Source organism: Nothobranchius furzeri, chromosome 15, assembly GCF_043380555.1.
Source record: "Nothobranchius furzeri strain GRZ-AD chromosome 15, NfurGRZ-RIMD1, whole genome shotgun sequence".
NCBI classification, from domain to species: domain Eukaryota; kingdom Metazoa; phylum Chordata; class Actinopteri; order Cyprinodontiformes; family Nothobranchiidae; genus Nothobranchius; species Nothobranchius furzeri.
In genome coordinates this window covers 27,001,334-27,025,498 of record NC_091755.1, presented here as the reverse complement: position 1 = coordinate 27,025,498, position 24,165 = coordinate 27,001,334, and the positions used below count along the sequence as shown (strand labels likewise).

Genomic DNA, 24,165 nt, shown 5'->3' with positions numbered 1-24,165 from the left:
TAAATGGGATTTATTTTTCTAATGAAAGATCAGCCAGCATTAAACCACTCACATATTCACTGTGGGAAACGTTGTTTAAAGCCGTATGTGTTCATGATTTATGCGCCTTGCTTATTCTAAACCTAATTTCTCTACTGCTTTCTCCCCCACCCTTACCTTTTTTCATTTCTTATCATCACACTGGAATTATCACTGAGTAGACACAAACATTTCCATCTGACGCATTTCAAACTGCCACACCTCATGGCCCAGTGCCCCCCTCACAATCATATATACCCCCTGTTTCCCCACAAGCACCCATTAATGTTTTCACTACATCCATGCCAGTCTGTGATCCCACTGGGCAAGCAGGGACAATTGTGTCCCACCTTCAGCAGATCCAACACCCTGCCACCCCCATGCAGCACACTGACATCATCCCCCATGCTGCATCCCTGCAAACACAGCCCATCATGATCCCACAGCAGTCCATTGTTTCACAACAACAGAAAGGGATGGATCCCCAGACTTCCACCCTCCAGCAGCAGCCACAACAGCAAATGGAGGCTCAGGTGACTCTGACTGAACAACAAGTTAGTGCCATTCAGCTGCCACCAGAGCAGGATCAACAGAGCCTTTCAGCTTCTGCTGTCCAGAAAAATCAACGTGAGCCTGAGCAGCACATCTTTGTACAGCAGCATGTCCAGCCAGCTTCTCAACAGCATGTGATGGCTACACAGGCAGCAGTGTCAGTTCCACAGCCAGGAGAGCAATCTCAAGCTTTTAAACAGCAAGCAGCTGGTGATCCTTGCAAGCAAACTATGATACAGTCACAACTGCAACAACAGCTTCAGCAACAACAAGCTCTGCTACAGCAGAAGGCCTTTAACCTTGAAAACCATAATGTATATGTACAGCAACAGTTTGATCAGCAGCAACAAACTGCATTGCTTCAACAGCAACAACCTCTGCAATACAAGCAACTCACAGATCTGCAGCAACAGCAAGGTCTTGTGCATCAAGAGCCACACATGCACTCACTCTTACACCAATTGGAACAGCAGCAGCAGAGCCAGTTGCATCAGCACATTGGACAACACCAAAATGGAAAAAATGCAGAAACAGAGGTGCAACTGCAAAGTATGCAGCAACAACAGAAAACTGTGTTTCTGCAACAATCCCAGCAGACACAACCGAAATATGAACAAATGCCTCAGCAAAATGTCATCCAGCAGATGGAACAAGTAATAGGACAACAAGACCTGCAAAAGCAGTTCATTTTAAATCAGCGGCAGCTGCAACAGCAGGAGCAGCAACAAGTACAACTCCAGCAACATATCGAGCAGCAACAGCAAGCTCTGTTGCAGCAGCAGTTAGAACAGCAGCATCAACAAGTGGTGTTACAAAAGCAACAAGCTGATTTATTACAGCAGCAAGCTCAGATGAAACACCTGATTCAAGAGCAACAAGCAGCCATCATTCAACTACAGCAAACTGAGAAACAACAGTCCATGCCTATTCCACAAAGCAACGAGGAGCTACATATTAAGCAGCAACAGCTGTGTATCCCACAACTAAACACTGGCCAGTTTACCCAGCAGCAACAACCAACCATCGCACAGCTGCAACACCACACCTCCAATACTGAACATCTTCTTTCATTAGGTGTTCCAGGTGGGATGGAAACAATTCAGCATCAAACTCATTTACTTTCACCAACTCAGGTTCCAGTTACCATGCAAGCTACACAGACCCCTGTCCAGATGTCTCCTGTTGTCCTCGCTCAGCAAGGACAATGTGATATTCACCATCAGAAGCAAGGCCAGGTCCCAGTCCAGTTTTTAGCCCAGCCAGTACCCCGAGCCCCTCAAGCTGCAGTTGAGGCCAGTGCTATTGCCCAAGCAACAATGGCCCTGCAACAAATGCAAGTCCACCAGAACCAGAACATTCCTTTGCAGGCTAATTATCCTGGACCAGTAACTCCCATACTGAATCCGGTAGCTGCTCAACCCATAACCCAGATTACGTCCCAGGCAGTACCTAGCCAGGTCCCAACTTTTGGACTTCAAACGATAGGCCAAAAGCATCAAGGTAGTGTTCAGCCCTCCGCTGTAGTTGCTTCGGTTCCTGGTCCGATCCATCATGGCACTTGTGTTCAGCAAAATGTTCAAATGCCAAGTGTTATCCAGCCCAATCTCCTACAAGAGGCTCAAGGCCAGCTACCTTGCCAGGTGCCTCCCCAGTCTGCAGTTGGCTTTTTAACTCCTCAGTATGTTGCTCAGTCTACCCACCAAACCATACGGCCTTTAGTGTCTGATATGACTCATTTTCCCCAACAGCAATTTCATCAGCAACCAGTAATCTGTTTTCCGCACATGATCCTGTCTCCAGGCATGACTGGCAGTGTTGAGTCTAAAACTGATGCTGTTGTGGTTGATCCCAACTGCCTTGCTTCTCAGGCTGGACAAGCTCACGCTCAAAGCCAATCGACACTTCCTCCAGTTGTTAAGGCTCAGCAACCATCTACAGGAACCTCTGCAGACTCCACAGTTGTCCAGCTCATGTCCCGGCCATTTGTGTTTCAGTCTGCAGAGCATTACCAACATTTTTATCAAGACCAACAATCCCCAGCCCAAACTGCCACACACTCCCAGTTACTAGCACAGCCCGTTCAAACTCCTACCCCACAACTAGGTCCTCCAAAGCAAGATTTGACCACATTTAACTCTGAGGGTCAGCTCCCACTACAGTGTCCCCAAACTCCACATGCTGTGCTGCATCCTTCTGCACTGACAGGGGCCAGTACTGTTGCTGAGGCTCAGCCACAGAGTGGGACCCTACCTCCCTACAGTCACCTATTGGCAGCTGGTCTTCCATCCCCACAGCACCAAGCCAAACAGACACCACCAGCACATACACACACACAAACCAGCAACCAGGCCCAAACACACTCCCACACACAAACACAAGTTCACACACAAAGTCATTCTCAAACTCAGACACCCAATGAGATGCCAAAATCAGGACACCCTGCTTTGTCTCATGCTGCCTTTCCTGCACAACAAATATCCCTCAGCTCTGCAAATACCTCATGTGTCTCAACACCACCACCATCAGTCCCATCCCAACATCCCAGCACTGCTCCTGCTACAGAGCTTCCTACATCTCTGCCAGTAGCCCAGATAATCTTACCCGGGCAGGCCGACTTTGTTCCCACCTCTCCCTCGCCTGTCACTGCGCTACAATCGCTTGACTCTAATGCCCCCAAACTGCCCCAAGCCTCGCTGCAAGACTGTGACATTTCTCTACTGGGCATCACTCAGGTACATGGAATATTAATGTTTGCTGTGATAATAACAACCTATTTCTCTCATTTTGGGTTATCATCTAAGAATAATTCTTAAATATTTGGAAAAACCTCTGACTTCTTGATTAACTAACAAATTCTGATTTTTAAGAGAAGTGGTGTTTTTCAAAAAAATAATGCACACTTCTCCATTATTAGTCTCCTGTAAGTACAACTTTTTAATTATCTTCAGGAATAAATACAGATAAAACACGTTTGTAAGATCTTATTCTTACATTGTTATAACACAAAACACTAAAAACACAAGTTGTACCCTGGACACAGTTATTTGCATTTTATGAGAACCATTTGATAACCTTACAGATGTTTGGTTCTCTTTGCATTTGAAATTATTCATTTTGTGGAGACCTAAGGAGACAATCTGTAGTTTGTACAGTTAATCTCTGGAAATATCCATCGTAACGTTATTGAAAATGAATAAAATGAAGTCCAGTTGTTGAAAAAATATTGGCGGCTTTGTACCATATAACCATAAAAATCAGGTCTACATAGGGTGTATGTGGGTCTAGCATCTTTGGGGGCCAAAACATGACGTCTAATATGGCGCATGTTAGACACCATATTAGACGCCATGTTTTGGCGAATCCGGTAAGTACAACGCCAGAAAACTACAAATGGCATTGCATTCTCTCGATGGAATTAACGGAAGGACCATCAAAGTCTGAGGAATCACGCTGAGGGCACATGCTTTCTCCTCCACAGGAAACCACATTTACCGTAAACTAGCAACAGCCATGGTGATATGTTGTGTAACTGTCCTGAAATGTATCTACTGCCCCTTAGCGGCAGGAAACTACACACTACCACTTTAAACAACAGAACATTTGAGTTGTCTATAAATAATGAAATTTGTCACAGCTGCCACAGTAATTGTGTTCAGGGTATTTCTGTAGATGTGTGTGTTCAGTCACCCAAATAAAATGGTGTTTCATCAAAATACTCATGTTCTTACAGTTCAGGAGTTTCAATGTTTCTGGAAAGGATTTAATTGGTTATTTATGTCATTAGTTTCAAATACCATTAATTGTTACATTTGATTTAGCAAATCATTATTTTTTCTTGCATATGTTTACATTTTGTGTATATGTTCATGAACCACTCAGCAGGATGGTGCATCCCTGACAATCGCAGAAAAGTCTTCATCAGGGTATGTCTGACATCAATCTAGAACCCTTTATTTACCTAACAGTGAAAGCACTGGTTTGAGTTTAGTAAAAAAAAAAAATTTCAGAAGAAAAGAAAAATATAATAATTTTGTGACATTTCTTTTGATGATTAATTTTTAATCACTTTTATGATAGTTTTCATCTAACAAATCATGTAAAGCTTTATTGATATACACTGTTCATTGTTAAATTACTTTATATTTTACTTACCATGATTCTAAATTTTACTTTTTGTGACAGTAATCAAAATCCATACACTTCTTAGATCTCTTCCAGCCAGTGGAGAAGACCCCATGCAGCCTTCAGCAAATGGAAAATTAGAAAAGTCAAAGACTCAGAAAACAGCTTCCTCTCAGAAGCCTGAAAAAAATCAGTTTCAACTGAGCATGCTGCAGGTACAGAAAAGTCTTACGTCCTTGGTCTGTGTTTACCCTATGTTGTTTTTGAAAATACTGGTTGCATAATAAAAAATATTTTTCCCTAAAATGTCTAGGTTTCCAGCAAGGGAGATAATATGGTTGAATGTCAGCTAGAAACACACAGTAATAAAATGGTGACATTCAAGTTTGATATTGAAGGAGACACACCTGAAGATATTGCAGATTACATGGTGAACTTTTCATACTGCACATCTATTCACTCTTACCTAAAGACGATCACATATTTTAGCCGTTTGCCTTTGGTTTCCCTTCCTAGGTGGAGGAGGACTTTGTCCTTGATTTAGAGAAAGAGAAATTTGTGGAGGAGCTCAGAGCAATAGTAAAGAAAGCCCATGGAAGTCTTCAGACACATTCACAGGTATGTGGATATTCACCTGTCTGCTTGCCTCCTGTTATGTTGTACAATGAATGAGTAATAATTATTTTTTTTAAATCAGACCGGATCAACTGACCAGTTGGGCACTCCCAGTAGCTCAAGTGAGTTCTTGGATATAATTTTTTCACCCAACAGGGGACTGTTCATAGTAGGATAACCACTAAACCATCGTTATGGTTACTTCGTAGATTCTGCGCCACACTCATCTCCTGTGGGGCGCTGGCGCTTCTTTATCAACCAGACCATTCGTCACAGAGACTCCCTGTCCAGCCAGGGCACGGTCACACCACCACCCACTACAGAGACGAGGATTCCTCAATCTCCTCAAAGAGATAAAGGTGAGAACCCTTCATAGGTCCATTTGATTACTGCTTTTTTTTTAACTTGGTGATTAAATAACAGGTTTTTTATTGCTGTTTTTTAGTGGTTGCAGAAGATGGTGGATCTCAAAATCTTGAGTCCTTCACTGGAATAGTGTCTTCCCCCCACACCACCCTTTCACCTCCTGAAGCTGAGGCTGAAACCATCTCTGTCCCATTAATTGACTCAAGGTGTACTGAACTACAAATGTCCACCTCTGCCTCTGACTTCCACATTCCTAGTTCTCTTCCACTTGTACCTACTGTTGCAGATGTCCCCACATTGTCCACTGCTCCTGCTGTTGTGTCTTCCTCCACCTCAGCCATGTTCCCTGGTATGTCTACTAGTGTTGTATCCAATGCAGCAGCCTCCTCTGCTGTGGGAAGCCAGCTTGTCTTAGAGCAGCAGCAGCAGACATTCACCCAGGTGGCTCCATCAGTGCACCAACAACTGCAAGCAATGCATCTTGAAAAAGAGACGCATCAGTCAGCACCACAACAACCACAATTAAAATGTCACGGCAATCAAGAACAAATTTTGCTGCTGCAAGAACAACCATCGCAACAGCCTCTGCAGAAATCAGTGGAAAACCAAACTCAATCTCAGCAAGAAGCGCAGATGCTGACTATGTGTGGGAACACAGATTTGTTACAGCAGTCTGTTCCTACACACCCATTTATCCCACTTTTACCCACACAGCAGACCCAACCACTGCAAACACCACAGTGTGGCACACAGCTGCTGCAGCAGCAGCCCCAGTTTCAGCAGTTATCAGAACAGGTTATTGCACCTCCAGCTGCTTTGTTGTCGCAGCAATCCGAGCAGCAGCAGCTAAACCTGCAGCAGACAATATACTTACAGCAACAGAAAATGATGGAGCAGCAGCTGCAACAACAGCTTTTAATGGGCGCTCAAAACCAAGCATTGTCCTCAGCTGTTAACCAACAGCAGGCACAACCAAATGTCACGTCTGTATCACAACAAATTCTACATCAGAACCAAGTTCCTGCTGAGCTGCTGCAACAACAACAGCATGAGACGGTCAAAGCCACAGACACCCCACAGAAACAGCCACCAGTCTCCACGCAGAAGCAGTCTTCATTTCAGATGTCAGAGTCAGAGGTGTCCGCAGGTGAGACGAGTGTCACAGAGGACGCTGGGAGCTATTCTGCTGCTTTTAACCCTTCCTCTGATTCCTCTCTGCCGCCCCTCCATCTTGGATCTACTGAGACCCACTTACCCAATCTCTCCCTCACAATGACACCCTCCCCTGCTCAGCCATCCTCTGTGGCTGAGTCGGACAGTGAAGGTCCCCCAAAAATGGGGTTTGTTGACAACCGGATCAAGACTTTGGATGAGAAGCTGAGGAACTTGTTGTATCAGGAGTACAGCAGTGGTGCATCGTGCTCTGGAGCTGCATCTGTTCCTGTATCAGCTGCCTCCTCATCAGCAGGGGGTGATGAGTTATCTGAGCTACAGTCACTCCAGCACTCATCTTTTCACCCACCTGCCTTTTCATCTGATACATCCCCTCATTCCTCATCCTCTACGACCTCCTCCACCACTTCCCGTTGCTCCTCCACCTCTCCCGACCCAGAAAGGGGTAGAAGGGGAGAAGAAGCTTATCTTGACATGCCCAACCTCGTTCAGTTGAGCCCAGTGGACCAACAGCCTGGTCCATCTCTTACCTCCAATGCTGCCTCATCCACCCTCCTCCTGCCATGTCAGGACAGCTCTGCTGGTGTCCCAGGCCAACCAGTACCAGGAGAACCAACTGTACTTGTAAGTAAATACTAAAGAACATATTTTGAGTAAATCTCTCTGTGAGCTTATTTTAATTAATATTGGTGTTTATGTTTAAGTGTGTAAATGTGACTACCTGTCTGTGATGATTTGTAATATTTAAATGTTTAAACGCATCTCTTTTTTTTTATGTCTCACATCCATTCAGCCATTCCTAATTCTCCTAACTATTCTAGGCTGTACTCCCACACTCTGACACCATTGCCACTGAAGACGCACCGTGGCCTCCCAGTCAGCAACCGATCCCTCTCAGGCACGGAGAGCAGCAGCACAATGCAGGAGGTGGATATTTTGGCCTAAACCTGACTTGTCCTAGTATCAGAAATCCGGTTAGCAAGAAATCCTGGACTCGAAAATTCAAAAACTGGGCATGCAAACTGCGCCACTCCGCCATCTTGTTCAAGAAGGCCAGAGTCCCACAAGGTAGCGTCCTTTTAGGGAGCAAAAGAGCAAGAGAGAGAGCATGGGTTGTTGGGGCATGGATTAATTCCTATGTCTAATACTAGTTTTAACCCAGTAAATAATCTTTAAGAGCTAATCCATGCTAATGTTTAAAACTAAATGATCACTTTAATCATATTTGACATAAATGCCTCATATGTCAGTGTCAACATCACTGCATACATTACCGTTTGTATATATATTTTTTGTTAAAATTTTCTTTTCTCCACTAATTTTAATTTTCTTGAAAGTTTTTCTTTGTTTGCACGAGTTACTCGGAGACTGTAATGGTGGGCAGTAGAGAAGGGTGGGACATTGGCACGGTGAAGGAAGAGGTTGGCATCAAAAGTTTGATGAGCTCTGGAGTAAAGCCCAGCTGTGACTTGTGCTCAGGACATACCCCTCCATATGTCACCCCACCCCCTTCATTATCCTAAGCCCACAGGCACTACCAGCAGAATCCGCCTCACCTCTTCACCTCCACCTGCAGGCTCAGTGTAGACAGCTCCTGTCAGCTAAGATCTGCTATCCTTCAGAATGCATGTGCTCTTTCCTAGAGGCTTGCACTACTTAGTGAGACTCAACTTTGGTTTATAGTGGACACAACAACAACAGTACGTGGTTTTCGTACAGCTTAGATTTAAAAAGTATGATTTTTTTTTTTGCTATGTGATTTTGTTAGTTAAACGCTTGATCTAAAAATGTAAGGATTTAATATTCAGTTGAAGCAAAGTTCCGTTATTTACAACTTTTAGAACTGGAACCTTTCTTTTATGTTATTAGCCAGTAGCATTAGACATCTGCTTACATACAGATGTCAATCACAGAGCATTTGCAGAAGTAACTAGACTGATCCAGAGTTAGCAACATTTCTTTACAATTACTTATGAATTAATGGCATAGTGTGAGAATAATAGTGCGTTGTTGCTCTGTTGGCCAGCTAGAGGTGCACATTTATATACGAGAGGCATTGATTCAGCCATAATCACGTAGGGTTAGGGGCTGACGGTGCAACACATTTTTCCACCTCTAGATGGTGCCCTCTGGGGAAAAACTCCAGATTTCTGCTCTAATTGTTAATTCTATAAAAGTAAATTCTACCCAAGTTTATACACAACTAGACTTTTTATTTGCTTTATGCTCTTGTAGTTTTCCACCCATCCTGCATGCATTTGTACTCATACATGTTACATGTACAGAACCAGCTTAGAACCTCTGCTATAAGAGCACATGCATGATCACCTGTTACGTTCCACACAAGTGACTAATAATGGACCACACATCTGTAAGTAACATCTGCCCATTTATTCCCATGCGTGTGTTTAATTTAAACATTTTTATTGTTTATTTTGAATAACCTTTATTTATCAAAGTGCAGACTTTACTAATGTTGTAACACATGATATCAAACACTGGGCCCAGGTCTCAGATGTAATATTGGATGTTTTTTTATGTTTGAGTCAATGAGAATGAGAGTGGGTGTGTTAGTAGATGGGAAACATTTTATTTAACTGTTATTTCACATTTTTGTTATTAATATATTGAATAGTCCAACAGGAAGTGACCTAACACACATACATACAGAATGTTTACACATTTAAAAGGGCTGCATGCAAGCTGTAGTATGTGACAAAGCCGAACAAGTAGCTTATGTGTGGCGTTGACAGGTGACTTTTTTAACTCTGCTTTTTTGTGTTTGTGTTCCACGTCTCTCTTGCTGTGATGGGCATTTTGCTTGCCTTTGTCCTTATTTGTGTGCTCTTTGTACACGTGTTTTGTGTTGTTGTCTTTGGTTAATTTATTTTTTTGCCTCCTGTTTTTCTTTTTCATCCCTGTCTGTTTTATCAGATTCAATCAGTCACCCTCTTGGTGATGAGAAAAAGGCAACGCCGTTAAGTTCACCTATATCACACAAAGGGCGATTTCAGGTTAGAAAAATATTCCGATTTTATCCGACTTTTTTTTTCTTGTTTTGCCTAAGCGTGCATTAAATGTCTCACTTTTGTTGTTAGGTGACACCCGTGCCCCAGACTTCACCCCCAAAAGATGCGCCACTGAGCCATGGTGGCACCCACAGGAGAGTGGGACGCTTCTCCGTAACCCGGACAGAGACCAAGAGAGGGGACCAGCAGACTGACAGCTCACCAGTGTCTAATGATTTGAAAAGAGAAAGGAGGAAGTCTCAAGCAAAGGACAGGAACAAAGATGAAAGTAAGAGGACCTCATCAGTGGCACACCTGCCCCGAGGGATTGGTCATAGCCACTCAACTGCTGGAAGCAGTGATGATGATGATGATGATGATGATGATGAAAGTGAGCTGGAGGATGAAGAGCTGAGAAAAGAGTTACACAAGCTCAAAGAAAAGTAAGTGTAAAAGAAGGAATGCCAATTTATATTCTTTTATTTGTGTTTATGTTTTCTTTTTTTTTCTATTTGTAGGCACATCAAAGAGGTTGTTTCCCTTCAGGCCAAGCAGAACAGAGAGCTTCAGGAACTTTACAGACAGCTCCGTTCTCTAAAAGACCAAAGACAGAGTCTGCCAGCCTCCCTGTCCCGATCTCCTCTTCTTTCCACAGGTACTCCTGTCCTCTCGCCACGTAGGCCAAGACCGGCCAAAATGAAGCTTCGTCCCCGGCCTCACTCTCACATGGACAACAATGGAGTTATGCACTCTGGTTAGGCTGTAAACTATTATTTGTTTTTCTGTCTTAAGGAAACGTGTTTTTCTGTAGCAATGTATCGTGTTTGTCTCTTCTAGGGATTCAGCAGCCATGTTGTTTTTCAGGTGGTGAACAGGGTGAACTGTCACCATTCTACAACCCAGAGCTTCAGACTTCATTGCTTGCTAAAACAGGTAAGTTATCGGATTAATGCTTAACCTAAACAACACATTAATACAGTCAATGGGAGTCCTATTGAATCACTATGTTTTTACACAGATCCGAGTCCCTCAAGGAAAAGCACATTCACAGACGAGCTGCACAAACTTGTTGATAATTGGACGTTGGAGATGGTGGGTCCTGTGCCAACCAAGCCTTCACTCAATCAGATCAAACAGATTCAGCAGGTGCAGGGAGGCTGGAGCCAATCAGCAGAGGTACAACAACACTACACTAGCATTTAAAAATACATTTCTCACTTGTTTGAATAGAATTCTATATTATAAATTTAAACAATCGTAACTTTATTCAAAATAATGTAAACAGCTTCTTATTACAGTATAATTTTGGACAATAAAGGTGAAATATTTTTCAATATTTCTGATGCTGGCGTTTGCTTGAGGGGTCTCATTTTATGTTTATTAATACAATCGCAGATGGCTTCACCTGGTTGGTTTCCAGCAATACAACTGAACCCTCAGACATCCCCAGCCTCTGCAGGGTTGGCAGCAGCAGCCCCCCCTCATTACACAGGAGGAGGAAGCATGACCACCCTACCCTCCGCAGGACTTCCCCCATCACAAACTCACATGGCTCAAGTGCCACAGATGCAGCAAAGTTTACACCTCCATCAGTCTGCCCCCCTCCAGCAGATGACCTATCAGCAGCCCCCTTTGTGCCAGCAGATGCCACAGCCTCGGATGCAAACCTCCATACCCTCACCGACCCAGCCCACCATGCTGCTGCCCCAGTCAGCACCACAAAGCCAACCCCTGCTGCCATCCCAAATGCCTGCATCATCAGTGTCGACAGCCAATCTCGTGCTACACGGCGGTGTCACAGCCGTACCTGCCGACAGCACCGCTGTCATTGGAGCACCATTTAACACCTGCTCTTCATCCTCGTCTGCTTGTTCCTCCTGCTCAGCTGCTGCTCTGCCTCCCAGTGCCAAAATTCACCCAACACCCCCCACCTCTACACTTCCTCTGGGACAGAAATGAAGAGATAAAAACACCTACCGGGTCTGGACGCTTGGAATGTCAGTGGAACGTGTGTGTGTGTGTGTGTGTGTGTGTGTGTGTGTGTGTGTGTGTGTGTGTGTGTGTGTGTGTGTGTGTGTGTGTGTGTGTGTGTGTGTGTGTGTGTGTGTGTGTGTGTGTGTGTGTGTGTGTGTGTGTGTGTGTGTGTGTCACAGGAAGTTATTGTGGAAGACAGAACTGTAATACGAAACACAGCAGTTGTGTTTTTGAAATGCCTCGATGTTGAGTTGAGTCTTTTGTGTATGAGTGTGTTTTCTGAGTGTGTGTTAGTGGAATATCTGACAACATATCACTTGTGTCCTTGGATACAAATGACCCGTTTTGTTGTCAAACCAACTCTGCTGAACTCAGACCCCCCTCCCCCCGAAACAGAGACAAAAACGACAAAATGAAGCAGATTCTAGTGCACTGAGGCTGGAGAATGACACTATTGCACCGTGGTTGTATTTTTGGTTTAAATTACCAACACTAACAGTGAAAAGACTATTCAATTTAAAAGTGCAATTAGTGATGGTCATCTAAACTGATCAGCATTGTCACGAAGCCTGAAAGAGTTTTGTAGAGGCACACAGATTAGAAGCATAGAGGACTTTTTTTAACATTTAAAAACTTAATACTTACAGCACAACATAATTCAGCGGCCATTGAAAGTCAATTAAACAGCATGTTATGAGGCTGAGCATGGTATCTGGCTACCTTCATTCAAATTTCACCAACACTTTTTTAGTGTCATATATGCTACAGCATGTTATTTGTTATTGTTTTGTGTTTTAAAGAGAAAACTGTCCAAATTAACACGTTTTTGTCACTAAGAGACTACAAATATGTGTATGCCATCAGTTTTCAGTTAATCCCTGACTACTCCCAGCCCCAAACCACGTAACTTTTTGACTTATTTGACTCACCTGAATGCAAACTACTTTCACTTGTTCTATTGCTTTCAGTTAAACCCTGCAGATCAAGTAAAAGCGGTGTCATGCAGAAAAAAACAAAAAGAGCTGCCAAATTATTCTCAGTAGGGGGAAACGAAACTGAATCGGGTATTTCCATGTTGCCTTTCATAATTACTGCTATGTTGTGAGCGTGTGATTGTATGTTTATATGTGCAGCAAAGCTTTGAGTCCTGTTGTATATTTTGTCTTGAATTTCACTCCCCTTTTTTTAGCAGCCTCTCAGATGTCACTGTACTCAAACGAAAATGTTTACTATGCCTGTGTTCCAGGCTCGCTTCCTTATGCTACAGAAACTGAAATATTAAAGGGGTTTTTAGTGTGGTGTTCTAACACTGTTGTGAGATACTCACATGTTGAGCTGTAAGCTTTGTTTGGTAATCCTTGTTTCAGCTGTGAGCTATTTAGTCTTTTCCTGCAGGATTTCTGAAATGCAGGCGATAGATGTGATTTATGCTCATCACTAAAAGTTTAACTTGTTCTCTCTAAACTTCATTTGTACATGCAGAGATGTGCAGAGTAATGTATCGGCGAATGATATGTTGCTAGCTTTAAGTGAACTTCACCATGCACAAGTTTGACCATTGATGGTTAGATATTAATAAATACATTTTAGTGTAAAACTGGCCTGTGTTCAAAGCAGCATTCATGTTTGAACTGATTATAGAAAAAGCATATGACTCAGAAAACAGGAAATTGCACAGAATGATAAAAGCTGCTAAATGTGAGTCGAGAAATCGAGTCGGACTGGCTTAGGATGACTAGTTCATACTAAAAGGTGTGATTGAGAAATTGCATAATCTAGAGTATGAATTTTAAAGTGTGTTTTCATTTGTTTTTCCAGACTTGCTACACTTTCAGAGTAGTTTACTAGTAGTGAAGGTGAGATACTGTGCTGTCCGATACTAACGTGTCTAACAAGCTGTAGCTTGATGGTCATGATTCTGAAGGTGGCTGTGTCCCTGTGAGTGTTACCAAAATGTGATTTAAAAGATAAATATTATTTTTGTATTTTAGAATGGGAGTGTACAAATTGTAAAATTTTATTCTTGTTGCTATTAATTAGAAGTTTTTTTTAATCCCTGTTTTATATGGGGCTCCCAGTGCTTGTATATACAGTATCTCTACAAGCAAGAGCCATTACTTTTAATTTATATAGAGGAAAAGTCCTTTATATATACACGTGATTTCTGTTTTAATCTGGATTATTCGTAACAAAATTACACCAGCTGTGCAGATTTAAAATATTATAAATTAAAACAACAAATTTGGGAGACCCGAAATACATGACTGTGATCCAATGAAAAAGGTTTTCTTATGCAGAAAATGTGAGATAAAACATGCTGATGATTTCCCTCTCTGTACATTGTAACTAATTCAACTGTTGATTTTATATGTTTTGTAACTAATCAAAATAAATGATTTAATCATCAAAATGCATGGCATTTTTTTTTTCAAAAGCAAGTCAGTAGTAGCTCTTCAGATTTTGATTTAAATATGAAAAGGATACATGATCTCTTTATTGCAGTTTCTGTTTACAAATCAGCATGCACCATGTCATACAAAGTTTTTGTAATGTAGGCCTGCTGAAAACAAAATATCTTCAAAGACCATTTGTTTATCACAGATTTCAGAAATTTGAATTTTTAGCTGATGGCAATATTTCATAAATTAACAAGTACATTTTAATTAACCCTTTGATGCATAATGGTCACTACAGTGGACAGGTACTCAAAATTGTTATTTATTTGTTTTGCTATAAAGCACAGCTGTTGAAGACTATTGCATTTGAGCCCCTCCATTTAGACTTCAGCAAGTCAAGCCAACATCATGTTCAGAATGCATGCTGTCCACTAAGGTGGACACGTAATAAATTATTTGTAAATTATTAAATGTTTCAAAAACATTTGTTGAAATTTGTTTCATTCACACCTAAAGATTAATGAAAAAGACTGTTAAAAAACATGGTTGAAGGTTTCATAATTCATAATGCATCAAAGGGTTAAGAGGAAGTCGGGGAAAAACAAAAGTATAAAATGCGTTTTCTGATGTTTGAATAGTTACAAATTCTATACATATAATTATAATTAGTTCATTATATTGAATTTATTTAAAAAACGTGATATCAAAGTATATATTTATGTTGAAAGTGCTGAAAGTACGTGTTTCTGTAGCCGCATGAAAGCTTTTTTTAACTCATTTTGACTATCCGCAACTTTATTGTTCATCCAATTGCAGACAACAACAACGAAACAACGGTTTGACGCTATCCTCTTTGAAATGGCGCTGAGGTAGTTAAAGGCGCACTTTCTGCGTGTTACTTTCCTCTTTTAGCTCTCTTCAGGTTTTAGTTTTTGTGCCAGTGCTATTGTCTAAACACGACCTTCGTTTTTGAGCATCATTCAGTTCATAAACAAAAATGTGTTGAAGTAAATTGCTAAAAATTGACGTCGCATAATAAGGCCGCGGTAGCCCCCGAGCTTGCGTAGAGATTACAGCCGCTTTTCAGTGTTTGGCCTAGACGCAGAGCAGCAGCGGTTTGGTGAGTGGCAATCGGCTAGGGTTGAGTTACCCATCTTAGCTTAGCTAGAATTACCTCACAGTATTAGCTTCATAAAATACGTCTTTCAAATATACTATTTAAAGCTAACTGTTCAAGTTTGCATCTGGACAATTGTTATTGGATAGCTATCTGCGCGGCTAATGCTAGCTTGCGCTCAAAGTGTAGCCGAGCACGGTGTGTTTACAAACAGCAAGCTAACCTTACAACTTGCGACGTTGTAGCATTATAAGCAGAAGCGAATTAGCTTCAGACATATTCTGCAAATACCACGATAACAGAAATCTTACTATGTAATTAGTTAATTTATGCAAAAGCTTTACCATTGATGGCGCTTTATTCTAAGCTACAAACAGCCAACAAGTTTCGTGCTCAGCTGAGAGCTAGATTACTGAATCTGAAAGTTTTAACCCACTTACGTCTCAAAGTGGTGTATGTGTGTTTTTACTGTAATCATGAGTGATGACCACCTCCTAATATTGTTCTCTTGTGTTTGTGTTTTAATAGTCATTCAAGTGAATCCAGTATATAATATTATCAGGAGTTCACCAACAGCAATTTTACATCTGCATTAACATTTGTACACACACCTAAAGTCAACATGGCATCAGTCCCACTGTACTGCTTGTGTCGCCTTCCCTATGATGTGACACGCTTCATGATCGAATGTGACAATTGTCAGGACTGGTTTCATGGAAGGTAATATGTTGTTTTTATTTATTTTGTAGACTAAAATTTACTGGCATGTTTTTCAGTTATGTATTCGTAATTTGATTTCCATAGGTAAAATAGGTTTTGAACTTACTGGACATGATTGATTTAATCTGCCCTGTATTATTTGTACAGTTGTGTCGGAGTAGAGGAGAACAAAGCAGTTGAGATTGACTTGTATCACTGCCCCAACTGTCAGGTCACCCATGGGCCATCAGTTAGTAAGTCCTTTTATTTGGTTAAAAAGAGACTTAAAAATATTGTCACTTCCAGGCATTTGTATTTCTACAACTTGGCTATCAATTTGTCACAGGATTTATACGTGCTAAGCACACATTTTTGAACTTGTTATGCTGCTGTTACTTTCGTCTTTAACTGTGCACATGTTAATTGTTTTCTCAGTGCGCAAACGACGTGGAGCCAATAAGCAGACAGATGGAAGCACTAGTGTAGGAAGAGATCCAAGTCGACCTGTTAAGACGGGGAGTCCACAGTTTGTTAGGGAGCTTCGAAGTCGTACCTTCCCAAGGTAAGAACCATGTCTGGCAACAAATGAATAAGTAAAAAATATCACTATAATGTCAGTGTGGTGTGCTAGTTCTAGTAAACATCACACTCCATTTTAACATTTGAAATGGAGTAAAAACATAAAATACACTTTCTGTTATTGCCATTGCATTAGATTTCACTGATGTTGCTTTTATAACTATTACCGTGTTTTTTATTTTTTTATGGATAAGCTTTATTGTCACATTTCTAAATATGTCATGTTTTCTTGTGTCTGTGTCATGATCGCAGCGCGGATGAAATCTTGCTCAAGCCATCTGGGGCGCAGCTGACAGTCGAGTTTCTGGAAGAACATTCATTCAGCGTTCCTGTTATGGTGCTGAGGCGGGATGGCTTAGGCATGACCCTTCCTCCGTCATCATTCAGTGTCAGTGACATAGAGCACTGCATTGGTACGGTTTCAGTCTGTTAAACCCATGATTTGGATACATTGAGTTTTATCATGTTATCTTGTTTTATCAGCTTCATACACAAAGTAGTGCACAAACGTTTTGAGCCAACTCTTAATCCTTGTACTTTAAACTAGCCACACAGCTTTTTGGAATTTTGGAAGAGTTCTTGAGCAAATTTTAGATTTTGCATGTTGCCCTCACTCATCTCCCGGGTTTCCTCCTGATACCCTGGAAACATGCACGTCTGGTGATTGACTGCATTGTAAAATGAATCATATGTAAATTAAGGCATCTACCAAATACATTAATAAACACAGCTAGGTAACAAAGAGCGTTTCGAAAAGTTTTAAGACCACTTTCAAAGACTGCACAAAAGTTTGTCTTTTTTGAATTTATTACAATGAAATAAAGCATGGCCCAAGAAATTTTTCTTAAATGAATGAGAATGCAAGTTTTTTTTTTTTTTTTTTTTTTAACTTTCTGGAGTTCAATATGACTAACAAAATTACTCTGTTAAAAATATCAATGGCAGGTACAGATAAAGAGATCGACGTCATCGATGTGTCTCGACAATGTGATCTAAAGATGCGTCTGGGAGACTTTGTTGAGTACTACAACAGCCCTAACAGGGAGAAAGTGCTTAATGTCATCAGCTTGGAGTTTTCTGACACCAGGTATAGAAATCTAAACAGAGGAGTATCTCCTAGTCTTGGCAGTGTATTCATGGATGTGATCTGTTGGACTTGTCTCAGGCTCTCAAACTTGGTGGAGACTCCCAAGATTGTGAGAAAACTTTCGTGGGTTGAAAATCTCTGGCCCGAGGAGTCTGTTTTTGAGCGCCCGAATGTGCAGAAGTACTGTCTGATGGGAGTGAAAGATAGCTACACAGATTTCCACATCGACTTTGGAGGCACTTCAGTTTGGTACCATGTGCTGAGGGTGAGAGGATGAATGTTTTAGGTCAATTTTCAAATGCTTCAGTTGATGTTACTGTATTATACACAAATCTGTTTCATTTTGTGTTATACTCAGGGTGAGAAAATCTTCTACCTAATTTCACCCACTCCAGCCAACCTGGCTCTTTTTGAGCGCTGGAATTCCTCATCTAACCAAAACGAGATGTTCTTTGGAGATCAAGTCGACATGTGCTATAAGTGCTCTGTCAAACAAGGAAACACATTGTTCATTCCAACAGGTAAAATATCACCCTATTTAAAAAATAATAAGTAAAGAATGCCCATAGCAGAACCTGCTCTGTAAGTTTTAACAAAGAGCAAAAATAAGGAGTTAACAGTTTACTGGTGTGCCTGTCTAAGTGTGGACCTGGTCTAAATCTGATAACGGTTTATTGTTTTCCAGGATGGATTCACGCAGTGCTGACTCCAGTGGACTGCCTGGCCTTCGGAGGAAACTTCTTGCACAGTCTCAACATTGACATGCAGCTGCGGTTCGTTTTTTCCTTTTATCAACCTTTGACCAAAATCACATTAAACACAGCTCTCCACATAGATAATAAAAATGAAAACACCATTTAAATTCAGATGTGTTCTGAAAAAACTTGTATCTCTGAAGAAAAGATTTTGTCTTCATATTTTTGACAACAGCAGCTGCTTCACTTGTGCTTTGGTGTTTTTTAGGGCTTATGAAATAGAGAAGAGACTAAGCACTGCAGACTTATTCAAGTTTCCTAACTTTGAGACCGTTTGTTGGTATGTTGGCAAACACCTTCTTGATACGTTTAGAGGTGAGGACTTTCTGTGGAATTCATATTTCGGTTGTGTTTGTGTTTATTATAAACTCCATAAATTACTCTTTGTAGTATTATTAACTTAGTGGTCATTTTACAGGTTTGAGGGAAAACCGTAGACACCCCGCCAGCTATCTTGTTCATGGAGCTAAGGCCCTGAATAATGCCTTTCGAGGCTGGACTCGTAAAGAGGTAAAATTATTCTTTTACATAAAATGTTAGCTCTGTCATTCGTTATTTCAGTTCTTCTGACCCTTTGTAACCGTTTAGTTCATATGAGTTAGGATGCAGTGTCAAAACTTATATGAATTGTGCAGAGAGCTGCTAAATTTAACTAAAACAGTTTTAAAATCATCACAATGGTGGTCACTAACAAAATCATGTTTCAAATGATATTTTTAATCTGAAAAAACAACATGAAACTGTCAGTTGTGGTAAACCTGACAGCATGTTATAAAAATAATACTTCTGCTTCTTCTACTGAAGTGTCAATTTTTAATTTAGTCTAAAAATAAAACGGATGTTGTTTGTGTGCCAAAAAATATTGCAGTTGATTTGTTTTGCTAAAGTGTCTAGCGTTAACTGGTCCTAGCGTACCTTTGTGATTAAAATCCACTTGAGGGTCTCTGTGTTTAGGAGACGGTTTCCCACCTTAACGCGGGTTGTGTAAATGGTTGTTTAGTTGTTTATTTAGGTTTCTTGGACATTTCTAGAGCTTTTCATATTTTATAACGCAGACATCAGTTATGATTGAATACGAATCTGCAAATCTCTGTGACTTTGTCAGAACGGCTGCAGGCCTTTTTGTTAAAATCATTACGCAGCTACAGCGTTTAGCTCATGTAAGAATGTTTGAATGGAAACAAAGATGTGTGTGACAGACAGAGGACAGGAGAGTGGTTATTCTACCTTCCTGTTCGACCAGAAATCAGAGGAACTTGTGTGTCTCTATCAAACTGTGCAAGGAATTGTAAAATGTATGAGTTATTATTGGTGAAAATAATACTCACCTGAGTTCTCCAGCCTCCTTGCTTCAGGTTGATTTTTCATCAGCTGTAGAGCACCAGCTGGAGAGTGTATGACCTGCTTAGTATTTTATTCTACTGTAGTAATTTCATAGTATTTGTAATCTTTTGGGATTCCCTCTCAAGAGCTGGCCCAAGTGGCTGGGGAGAGGGAAGTCTGGGCCTCCTCGCTTATGCTGCTGGCCCGGCGACCCGATCCCAGATAAGCAAAAGAGAATGAATGTAATATTTTTAAATAGTGTGCTAAATAACTGGATGTTTCCTGTTTACACTTAGGCCATAGCAGATCATGAAACGGAGATACCAGAAACCATCAATACTCAGACATTAGTAAAGGATCTGGCCAAGGAGATTCGACTGGTTGAGGTAAAATCCAACTACACACAAATTTGCATTTAAACTTCATAAAATGTAATTTTAGCAGAATATTTCCCCACTGCTCCTGCTTTCAATCACCTTATTATTATTATTTTTTTTAGGATATATTCCAGCAGAACATCGGCCGCACAGGTACTCAGTTTCCCGGTGCGCCTCTCTCTAAAGTTCCCCTAAGCGCCTCCCAGAACTCGGGACGCCCCCCTGGAAAAAAGAAAGGGCCCAAACCCAAAGAGGTGTTGGGGGCCTTGGCGTCCCCATCAACCAAAAAGAAGAGTCAGAAGGGACTACTGAAGGCTGAAGCTGAAGATATCGACATGATTGAAATCCACACCAAACACACACTGAAAAAATTTCAACCTGGCAAGTCCAAACACAAGAACAAGGTATGAGACTTGAACATACGCGAGAGGAGTATTTGTACTGAAATGTTTTAATTTCATGTTGTACCTTTTGTTTCTGTCAGTTGGAGCTGCCATTGGAAGAATTTGAAGGGAAGATAAATAAAAACAAATTTAAACTTGTCCTGAGTAATGGAAAGATCCAAGGGTAAGTGTTGGTGTTCTTTGAGGGTTTTGTGTGTGTGTTCGGGCTTTGATGTGTTATATCTCTGCCTTTAGTAAGAACGGTGGTAGCAGTAACGGTGCGGGGAGCGCTGCGAACTTCAAACATCTGGCCACGGAGGAATCCAGTCTTTCTGAATTGGAGTCTGAGGATGAGCTGCAGATTGATGAGACCCCCCCTCCACGGCGAAAGCCAGCTGGGCCGAACAAGAAGAAGAAGCTAAGCGGTAGCGGTTTGATTTTAAATAAGTCATTAGAATAAATCTACGGTACAGTTTCAAACCCAGATAGTCCATGTCAGTGGGTTTCAACAGTGTTGGAATGTCCCTTCAGGTCTTCCCAGGAAGCTGCCTAGAGCTAAACCTTGTTCTGATCCAAATCGCATCAGAGAGCCAGGAGAGGTCGACTTTGACATTGAGGTGAGTTTTTTTAATACGGAGCACTTGTGGAGCCAGTTGTATTTATGATGTGATCAATTTTTATCGTCGTTTCTTGAAAATTGTAAACACATAATGGATTTAAATAGGAAGCCTATAAAACAGAATTTTATGTAATTTAATGATAGATCTATGCCCAGAAACAGTTTTCCTATGAATTGTGTTCATGTTTATGCTAAGCGTTGTGCTTGTGTGTTTTCAGGAGGACTATACTACTGATGAAGAGGCATTAGCAGCCCATGGAGTGAAGGGTGGTGCAGGAGGCATTCTTGACCTATTAAAGGCCAGCAAACAAGTGGCAGGCTTAGACTCTGCAGCACTCAGGTTCATTTTTTACAGCATTAGTGAATAGTGGTTGTATTTTGACACATTTCCAGTTGTATTTGAAAGTTGTATTAATGATTTTTTTTTTTCTTGTAGTGAGGAAGCCCCAGCTTCTCCCAGCACTCGAGACGCCATCCAGGGTATGCTCTCCATGGCAAATCCCCCTTCCTCGTCCTCCTCTTCCTCCTCTTCTTCTCCTTCGTCCATCTCTGGAGGCCTGACAGAAGGGTTAGGAGTCGTCAAAGAGAAGGGCGGCAGAACTGTGTGGTTGACGGGAGGAAACAAGAAGACTGCGAGTCCTGAAAAGAAACCTGTCATCCAGCGACCCGGAAAGCGACCAATCAAAAGGCCAGCCCGTCACCTGAGTGATGAAGAAAGTCCAGATGAACAAGAGACACTTGGAACTTGTTTTAAAGATTCAGATTATGGTATCAGCACAATGTTTTGCATCAATTCAAGTTTATTTATGTAGCGCCAAATCACGACAAGAGTCGTCTCAAGGCACTTCACATAATAAAACATTCCACTACAGGTCAGGTCATCAGTTCACTGTTTTAGTAAAGTTAAGTTGCAGGAATGTGTTTATCTTTTTAGTTTACCCCTCGTTGGAGTCTGACGAAGAGGACCATGTCAACAAGACTAAGATGAAGAGGAAGAAAAACTGGGATGACACACCTTGGAGCCCTAAAGGTAGCTGACTTTAATATACTATCAAAGCAGAGTGTTTTTTTATTTTTGTGGTGGTTAATCATCAGTAAACAACTTATGTTTACAGCAAGAGTGATGCCCACTCTTCCTAAACAAGAGCGACCTGCCAGGGAGGGAGCGAGAGTTGCCTCTGTAGAAACAGGCCTCGCTGCAGCAGCTGCAAAGTTAGCTCAACAGGTTAGTGGGGAATGAAAACAAATTTGTTTACAATTGACAATGTGGAGTACGGAAAATGAAGTTGTTTTCCCCCCCTTTGTGATTCTGATTCAGGAGCAGCAAAAGCCTGCTAAAAGGAAGTACACCAAAAAGCAGCGTCCTCCTGCTCCTGTTGCCAGTCCTCCCCCTGTTCACAATGAGCCCGCCCCCCCCTCCCCAACACCTGCTCCTGAGTCTGCAGCAGATGTCAGTCCAGACAGGAGGATGGATTATTACTCTGCTAGTCTATTAGACCATGAATACACAGCAGGACCAGGACCTTTTGGCCCTGGAGGACCCAGGGGGACTGGAGCCATGGCTCCTGGTGTGTTCCTCACTTCGCGGAGACCTTCAGTGTCACCCCAGAACAGCAGCTCTCATTTTGGTGCGTCCCCTGCAAGTTTAGCCAGCCAAGGAATTACTGGAATTGGTCAAGGTAGGCACAAAGTGTGAAAGGGCACAGGCATTTGACGTTTTAGACAGCTTTGATGCATTTTTCCTTTTTCTCTTCCCTATCTTTAGGCAAACGCCCAAAGAAAGGTCTTGCAACTGCAAAACAGAGACTTGGGAAAATTCTGAAAATACACCGCAATGGCAAACTTCTATTGTGAGAAATGTTAATATGTTTGAAGACATTAAGAATGAAGAAAAGGCCTATGTATGATGTAGGTCTGAAGGAAAGATAATTATATTTTCTACTTTTGTTTCAGTTCTTTGTTGTTTTCACTTATGATCTAATTCATAGTGATCATATCTTGTCTTTTACCACTTCTCTGCCAGACTGCCTTTAGCCACATCTGCATTAAGGCACATCTGTCTGTGACTTTAAGGAAATCACTTTGAAAGTGTTCTATTTACACCTCAAGTCTGGGTTTATTTTTCAAAATAACGTTTGATTTTGATATCTGATCATTTGCAAATCAGTATACATTTTATTTAGCTAAATTAAACAGACATTTAAGCTTCTTTAAAATGTTTTATTTAGGAAAAGAAATTGCACTGTCCATTATACAGTTTTCTAAGGGAAAGTTTGCATAGTGTGTGTCTCAAAACATAGTGTACTATTGTTTTAGCAGCCTGTTTACCCTGGTTATTTACAAAAAATCATAGTTTTTATAATGGGTGTTATTAGAAGATACCATATCATCATTCCTTGACATCATTGTATTTATTATTTACTTATTTATTTACCAAGGCAGATTTTCTGTTTCCCTAGCCTGTTTTTATGTAGCATCTTCATGATCTGTACTTCGATTACTTTACCCAGCCTTTACAAAAACATCCCTTTCTATGTTTTTCTACATAAAACATTTTTTGTCATTGTAAATATTTGTATTATTTGTAATTTATATAGCTACTTTGAAAAAGCAGAAAACATGAAATGATGAGAATAATTTCCTGCATGTTGCCATTCAGTTTGGCAGCTTTATTGGGTCACGTGTAGAAATGTGTTTTCTTATTACCGAATGTACTAGTCATCACAGGTTGGAAGTGTAGATTCAAAGAGGATTGTGAGGGTGCAGGAAATTAATTATTATGTAAATAAGTTTTTTTTTGTAGTTCAAAAACTTTTAAATCTTTGGTAACTTGTACATGATACATTGCTGTACTTAGAAGACACGATAGTTCTTTTTTATATTTGTATTCACTAACTGTCATACAATGTTCATGTTGTCTTGTTAGTGTAATATTGTAAGTATGCTGGAATAATTGCCCTTGATAAATGTCATCCATTTAGTTTTATATTGTTTATATTATT

The 24,165-nt window shown here is 41.0% G+C and overlaps 2 protein-coding genes across 11 annotated transcripts in view; both read left to right on the top strand.

Annotated features, from left to right (window-relative positions):
* The window catches only part of wnk3 (WNK lysine deficient protein kinase 3), a 36,716-nt gene extending 24,766 nt beyond the window's left edge, over positions 1–11,950 (top strand). For 3 of the 9 annotated variants that reach the window (XM_015967827.3, XM_070544631.1, XM_015967826.3), the window contains exons 10-24: positions 201–3,302; positions 4,450–4,493; positions 4,778–4,907; positions 5,006–5,122; positions 5,209–5,310; positions 5,390–5,429; positions 5,517–5,666; positions 5,753–7,470; positions 7,668–7,914; positions 9,781–9,860; positions 9,945–10,297; positions 10,373–10,608; positions 10,692–10,787; positions 10,873–11,030; positions 11,250–11,950. In XM_015967827.3, coding sequence (XP_015823313.3) covers positions 201–3,302; positions 4,450–4,493; positions 4,778–4,907; positions 5,006–5,122; positions 5,209–5,310; positions 5,390–5,429; positions 5,517–5,666; positions 5,753–7,470; positions 7,668–7,914; positions 9,781–9,860; positions 9,945–10,297; positions 10,373–10,608; positions 10,692–10,787; positions 10,873–11,030; positions 11,250–11,813 — 7,137 coding nt within the window. In that variant the 3' untranslated portion in view covers positions 11,814–11,950. The remainder of the gene's footprint in view (positions 1–200; positions 3,303–4,449; positions 4,494–4,777; positions 4,908–5,005; positions 5,123–5,208; positions 5,311–5,389; positions 5,430–5,516; positions 5,667–5,752; positions 7,471–7,667; positions 7,915–9,780; positions 9,861–9,944; positions 10,298–10,372; positions 10,609–10,691; positions 10,788–10,872; positions 11,031–11,249) is intronic. The other 6 variants (XM_015967835.3, XM_015967832.3, XM_015967828.3 and 3 more) reach the window with 5 other exon arrangements.
* Positions 11,951–15,014: 3,064 nt separating this feature from the next.
* phf8 (PHD finger protein 8) lies at positions 15,015–23,244 on the top strand. Of its 2 annotated transcripts, none has more exons than XM_015967853.3 (22): positions 15,015–15,093; positions 15,870–16,061; positions 16,209–16,294; positions 16,476–16,602; positions 16,872–17,032; positions 17,565–17,706; positions 17,785–17,971; positions 18,065–18,227; positions 18,392–18,479; positions 18,670–18,776; positions 18,880–18,971; positions 20,081–20,170; positions 20,284–20,565; positions 20,646–20,728; positions 20,800–20,969; positions 21,076–21,161; positions 21,382–21,503; positions 21,600–21,931; positions 22,098–22,193; positions 22,279–22,388; positions 22,482–22,842; positions 22,929–23,244. In XM_015967853.3, the coding sequence occupies exons 2-22, from the start codon at positions 15,964–15,966 to the stop codon at positions 23,015–23,017; spliced, it is 3,072 nt and encodes a 1,023-aa protein (XP_015823339.3). In that variant the 5' UTR covers positions 15,015–15,093; positions 15,870–15,963; the 3' UTR covers positions 23,018–23,244. The 2 variants fall into 2 exon arrangements, with proteins under 2 accessions (XP_015823339.3, XP_015823338.3); XM_015967852.3 differs by lacking the exon at positions 15,015–15,093 and adding an exon at positions 15,149–15,344.
* Positions 23,245–24,165: the final 921 nt, after the last annotated feature.

Coding starts and splice junctions, on each gene's coding strand:
- phf8 (XM_015967853.3), top strand. CDS start 15,964: ATGGCATCAGTCCCACTGTACTGCTTGTGTCGCCTTCCCTATGATGTG. Junction 17,707..17,784: donor TTGGAGTTTTCTGACACCAG/GTATAGAAATCT, acceptor GACTTGTCTCAG/GCTCTCAAACTTGGTGGAGA. Junction 20,970..21,075: donor CAAGAAGAAGAAGCTAAGCG/GTAGCGGTTTGA, acceptor ATGTCCCTTCAG/GTCTTCCCAGGAAGCTGCCT.